The sequence below is a fragment of the Notothenia rossii genome (assembly GCF_949606895.1).
Source record: "Notothenia rossii genome assembly, chromosome: 9".
NCBI lineage: Eukaryota > Metazoa > Chordata > Actinopteri > Perciformes > Nototheniidae > Notothenia > Notothenia rossii.
Window position 1 is genome coordinate 81657196 of NC_136907.1, and position 5785 is coordinate 81662980.

The window sequence follows — 5785 nt, forward strand, 5'->3', positions numbered from 1 at the left end:
TGTCCCTCCCTCCCTGTGTCCCTCCCTCTGTGTCCCTCCCTCCCTGTGCCCCTCCCCCTCTGTGTCCCTCCCTCCCTGTGTCCCTCCCTCTGTGTCCCTCCCTCTGTGTCCCTCCCTCCCTGTGCCCCTCCCTGTGTCCCTCCCTCTGTGTCCCTCCCTCTGTGTCCCTCCCTCCCTGTGTCCCTCCCTCTGTGTCCCTCCCTCCCTGTGTCCCTCCCTGTGTCCCTCCCTCTGTGTCCCTCCCTCTGTGCCCCTCCCTCCCTGTGTCCCTCCCTCTGTGTCCCTCCCTCTGTGTCCCTCCCTCCCTGTGCCCCTCCCCCTCTGTGTCCCTCCCTCCCTGTGTCCCTCCCTCTGTGTCCCTCCCTCCCTGTGCCCCTCCCCCTCTGTGTCCCTCCCTCCCTGTGTCCCTCCCTCTGTGTCCCTCCCTCCCCGTGTCCCTCCCTCTGTGTCCCTCCCTCCCTGTGTCCCTCCCTGTGTCCCTCCCTCTGTGTCCCTCCCTCTGTGTCCCTCCCTCCCTGTGTCCCTCCCTCCCTGTGCCCCTCCCTCTGTGTCCCTCCCTCCCTGTGTCCCTCCCTCCCTGTGCCCCTCCCTCCCTGTGCCCCTCCCTCTGTGTCCCTCCCTCCCTGTGTCCCTGCAGCTCCACGACCCCCGGAGAGACGCGCCTCCTGGCCTCTGAGATCTCCTCTCTCCTCTCCTCCTCCTCCTCCTCCTCCTCCTCCTCTCAGCCTGAAGAGAGGCTCAGCTCCAGGCGCCGGGCCCAGTTCTTTCTGGGGTCCAACAACAAGAGGGCCAAGACCGTCACCCTGCACATCCAGGGGCTGGACGACTGGGTGGGCTGCATGCTGTGATCTATGGTTCAGACCGGGGGGGGGGGGGGGGGGGTTAAAGGTCTCCTATCATGCATTATGCCCTTTTTCATGTCTTTAATACAAGAGAAAACGAGTTTCAGCTCCATACTGATTCAGAAATAATCCTTGAAGGGGGGCTGGACGACTGGGTGGGCTTCATGATGTACACCGGGGCTATTCCATTAGTTTGGAATGCGGCCCGGTTGATGACAATGATCCAAAGCCGGGAAAAAGATGGCTTGCAATATGAGCAATGTTAAGAGCTTCAGATACAGTACAGGGAGGCGGGGCTTATGGGATGTTAACCTGTGTTCTGATTGGTAGAGGAGGGGGTATTATGGGATGTTAACCTGTGTTCTGATTGGTAGAGGAGGGGGTATTATGGGATGTTAACCTGTGTTCTGATTGGTAGAGGAGGGGGGTATTATGGGATGTTAACCTGTGTTCTGATTGGTAGAGGAGGGGGTATTATGGGATGTTAACCTGTGTTCTGATTGGTAGAGGAGGGGGGTATTATGGGATGTTAACCTGTGTTCTGATTGGTAGAGGAGGGGGGTATTATGGGATGTTAACCTGTGTTCTGATTGGTTGAGGAGGGGGTATTATGGGATGTTAACCTGTGTTCTGATTGGTAGAGGAGGGGGGTATTATGGGATGTTAACCTGTGTTCTGATTGGTTGAGGAGGGGGTATTATGGGATGTTAACCTGTGTTCTGATTGGTTGAGGAGGGGGTATTATGGGATGTTAACCTGTGTTCTGATTGGTAGAGGAGGGGGGTATTATGGGATGTTAACCTGTGTTCTGATTGGTTGAGGAGGGGGTATTATGGGATGTTAACCTGTGTTCTGATTGGTAGAGGAGGGGGGTATTATGGGATGTTAACCTGTGTTCTGATTGGTAGAGGAGGGGGTATTATGGGATGTTAACCTGTGTTCTGATTGGTCGCTCAGAGCCGCAGGTCTCAGTGTTCAGAGGCTCTGCTGAGGACCAGAGGAGTCATCAGCTTCACCTTCAAGATGATCCAGAGGAGGTGCATCGTACGCATCCAATCAGAGCTCAGGGCCGAGGTGAGACTCCCCCTGCTTTTCATCTTCTTCCTCTTCATCTTCTTCCTCCTCCTCCTCCTTTTGATGATGTCATCTCTTCTTCAGGTTTTAGCCTCAGCGATAGCTTCTACTCAGGTGATGAAGGCTCTTCAGGTGGTGAGAGGAGAGAACGGGGAGGAGGTCAGTGTGATATTTGCTATATTTAGATGTATGTACCTCTCCGTGTTTACAGCTCAGAGGCAACTCGGCAGGACCAACCTTTAATAGAACTGACAGCTAGCTTCACGTTAGCCACAGGCGTTTTGGACAGTGTGTGTGTGTGTGTGTGTGTGTGTGTGTGTGTGTGTGTGTGTGTGTGTGTGTGTGTGTGTGTGTGTGTGTGTGTGTGTGTGTGTGTGTGTGTGTGTGTGTGTGTGTGTGTGTGTGTGTGTGTGTGTGTGTGTGTGTGTGTGTGTGTGTGTGTGTGTGTGTGTGTGTGTGTGATAGTGTTTCATATGTGTGTGTGATAGCGTTTCATATGTGTGTGTGATAGCGTTTCATAAGTGTGTGGGAGAGCGTTTCATAAGTGTGTGGGAGAGCGTTTCATATGTGTGTGGGAGAGCGTTTCATAAGTGTGTGGGAGAGCGTTTCATAAGTGTGTGGGAGAGCGTTTCATATGTGTGTTTGTGAGAGCGTTTCATATGTGTGTGTGAGATAGCGTTTCATGTGTGTGAGATAAAGTTTCAAGTGTGTGAGATAGCGTTTCATATGTGTGTGTGAGAGGGTTTCATGTGTGTGAGAGCGTTTCATGTGTGTGAGAGGGTTTCATGTGTGTGAGAGCGTTTCATGTGTGTGAGATAGCATTTCATGTCAGTGAGATAGCGTTTCATATGTGTGTGTGAGAGCGTTTCATGTGTGTGAGAGCGTTTCATGTGTGTGAGAGGGTTTCATGTGTGTGAGAGCGTTTCATGTGTGTGAGATAGCATTTCATGTCAGTGAGATAGCGTTTCATATGTGTGTGTGAGAGCGTTTCATATGTGTGTGTGAGAGCGTTTCATATGTGTGTGTGTGAGAGCGTTTCATGTGTGTGAGAGCGCTTCATGTGTGTGAGAGCGTTTCATATGTGTGTGAGATAGCGTTTCATATGTGTGTGTGAGAGCGTTTCATGTGTGTGAGAGCGTTTCATGTGTGTGAGAGGGTTTCATGTGTGTGAGAGCGTTTCATGTGTGTGAGATAGCATTTCATGTCAGTGAGATAGCGTTTCATATGTGTGTGTGAGAGCGTTTCATATGTGTGTGTGAGAGCGTTTCATATGTGTGTGTGTGAGAGCGTTTCATGCGTGTGAGAGCGTTTCATGTGTGTGAGAGCGCTTCATGTGTGTGAGAGCGTTTCATATGTGTGTGAGATAGCGTTTCATATGTGTGTGTGAGAGCGTTTCATGTGTGTGAGAGCGTTTCATGTGTGTGAGATAGCGTTTCATGTGTGTGAGAGCGTTTCATATGTGTGTGTAAGAGCGTTTCATATGTGTGTGTGATAGCGTTTCATATGTGTGTGAGATAGCGTTTCATATGTGTGTGTGTGAGAGCGTACATGTGTGTGAGAGCGTTTCATGCGTGTGAGAGCGTTTCATGTGTGTGAGAGCGTTTCATGTGTGTGAGAGCGTTTCATATGTGTGTGTAAGAGCGTTTCATATGTGTGTGTGATAGCGTTTCATATGTGTGTGAGATAGCGTTTCATATGTGTGTGTGTGAGAGCGTACATGTGTGTGAGAGCGTTTCATGCGTGTGAGAGCGTTTCATGTGTGTGAGAGCGTTTCATGTGTGTGAGAGCGTTTCATATGTGTGTGAGATAGCGTTTCATATGTGTGTGTGAGAGCGTTTCATGTGTGTGTAAGAGTGTTTCATATGTGTGTGAGATAGCGTTTCATATGTGTGTGTGATAGTGTTTCATATGTGTGTGTGATAGTGTTTCATGTGTGTGTGTGAGAGCATTACATACGTGTGTGTGAAGGGTATTTCTGAACAATGTCCCTAACGGCCCCTCATATATACATATATATATATATATATATATATATATATATATATATACAGTATATATATATATATATATACAGTATATATATATATATATATATATATATACATATATATATATATATATATATATATATATATATATATACAGTATATATATATATATATATACAGTATATATATATATATATATATATATATACATATATATATATATATATATATATATATATATATATATACAGTATATATATACACACAGTATATAACTCAAAGTATACTCTGTGTCTCCAGGTTCTGGTCCCTCTGGAGGAGGAGGGTTCTGGGTCGGATCAGGACCAGGAGCTGCCCGACTACCTGCCTGAGGAAGAGAGCCCGTCTGTGGACCCGGATCAGGCTCTGACCCGGGGCCGATCGGAGCGGGGGGGGAGCCGCTGGCTGCGAGACGCCTCCAACTTCCTGTCCCGCTCCTTCTACTGGTGATGCTGCGCCTCCTCTCAGAACCACAGTGCTGCCAAACGGGTCAGAACCGGTTCTCCTGGCCGCAAGGAGACGAGACCACGGTCCATCGGACGCTCATCGAGAAGTCTGGACGGACAGGAAGTGTCTTCCAGCGCCAGAGGAAACACCCTCGCTTCCTCTTTTCTTACTCTTGATTTGACCCAAACACTGAGTGATGTCTCCCTGCAGCGGTGCCTTCGCTTCCTCTCTCCTTCACTTCCTCTCTCCTTCACTTCCTCTCTCTTTCACTTCCTCTCTCCTTCACTTCCTCTCTCTTTCACTTCCTCTCTCCTTCACTTCCTCTCTTTCACTTCCTCTCTCCTTCACTTCCTCTCTCCTTCACTTCCTCTCTCTTTCACTTCCTCTCTCCTTCACTTCCTCTCTTTCACTTCCTCTCTCCTTCACTTCCTCTCTCCTTCACTTCCTCTCTCCTTCACTTCCTCTCTCTTTCACTTCCTCTCTCTTTCACTTCCTCTCTCCTTCACTTCCTCTCTCCTTCACTTCCTCTCTCCTTCATCATGCCTTCAGTCATCATCAGTCTGAGATCATCTGTCTTTAAATCAGCCAAAGTAATAACGAGTGTCCAAATCCTCTCTTCAGACCTGTGTCACGAAGCTCTTCAGATGTGTTTAAAGTGACGCCTCCCGACCTCTAAGTGACCCTTTGGCTCAGCTGCTCTCTGGACATCAGAGAGAGAGACACCAACACACACCTGGACATCAGAGAGAGACGTGTGTGTGTGTGTGTGTGTGTGTGTGTGTGTGTGTGTGTGTGTGTGTGTGTGTGTGTCAGTCTAACCTCCTCTTCCTGCATGAACCCATCTCAGGATTCATTCAGGTGGAATGATAGTTGTATTATTCATGTATTTCTCATAATGTGGTTTCCACTGAAGTCCTGATCGATCTGGATGATATGGATCCGCTCTGCTGTTTCTGTGACGATGAATAAAGATCTGTCCTCACAGCTTCGGCTTTTCAACATCTTTTCTATAACTTCTACATCCGACTCAGAACACCGTTATTCGTCCCAGAGGGGACATTTGCAAATGTTGCAGAAAAGAGACAAAGACAGCTTCCTATCAATCCAGAAGCGTAAGAAATATTAAAGATAAGAAACTACTTTAAAAACACAAGTACCATTAAATAGCATCGTGACTGAAGTGCTTTTATATGCAATGGAGTATTCACTTCTTTCACTGCAGTGATGCCTCCGTACCCACATCTCTAAAAACGGGGGAACAACGGGGCAGATCCAGATTTGCGTCCGATATGACGTCATATCTGAAATGTGGGTTGGCTTCACGCCCACGGGCCGATCAGAAACAATGCCCGACTGTTTTGGACGTAATATGGTGCCACAGTGACGCGTCCTAAA

General features: G+C 48.3%; 1 protein-coding gene across 1 annotated transcript; it reads left to right on the plus strand.

Annotated features, from left to right (window-relative positions):
* Nucleotides 1-530: 530 nt before the first annotated feature.
* Nucleotides 531-5374, plus strand: LOC307019999 (armadillo repeat-containing protein 1-like; the record flags this gene model as incomplete). The annotated part of the gene is made up of 4 exons (XM_079651091.1): nucleotides 531-830; nucleotides 1800-1916; nucleotides 2001-2075; nucleotides 4205-5374. Coding segments are annotated over 4 exons (681 nt in total), but the record flags the coding sequence as incomplete, so codon positions are not given.
* Nucleotides 5375-5785: the final 411 nt, after the last annotated feature.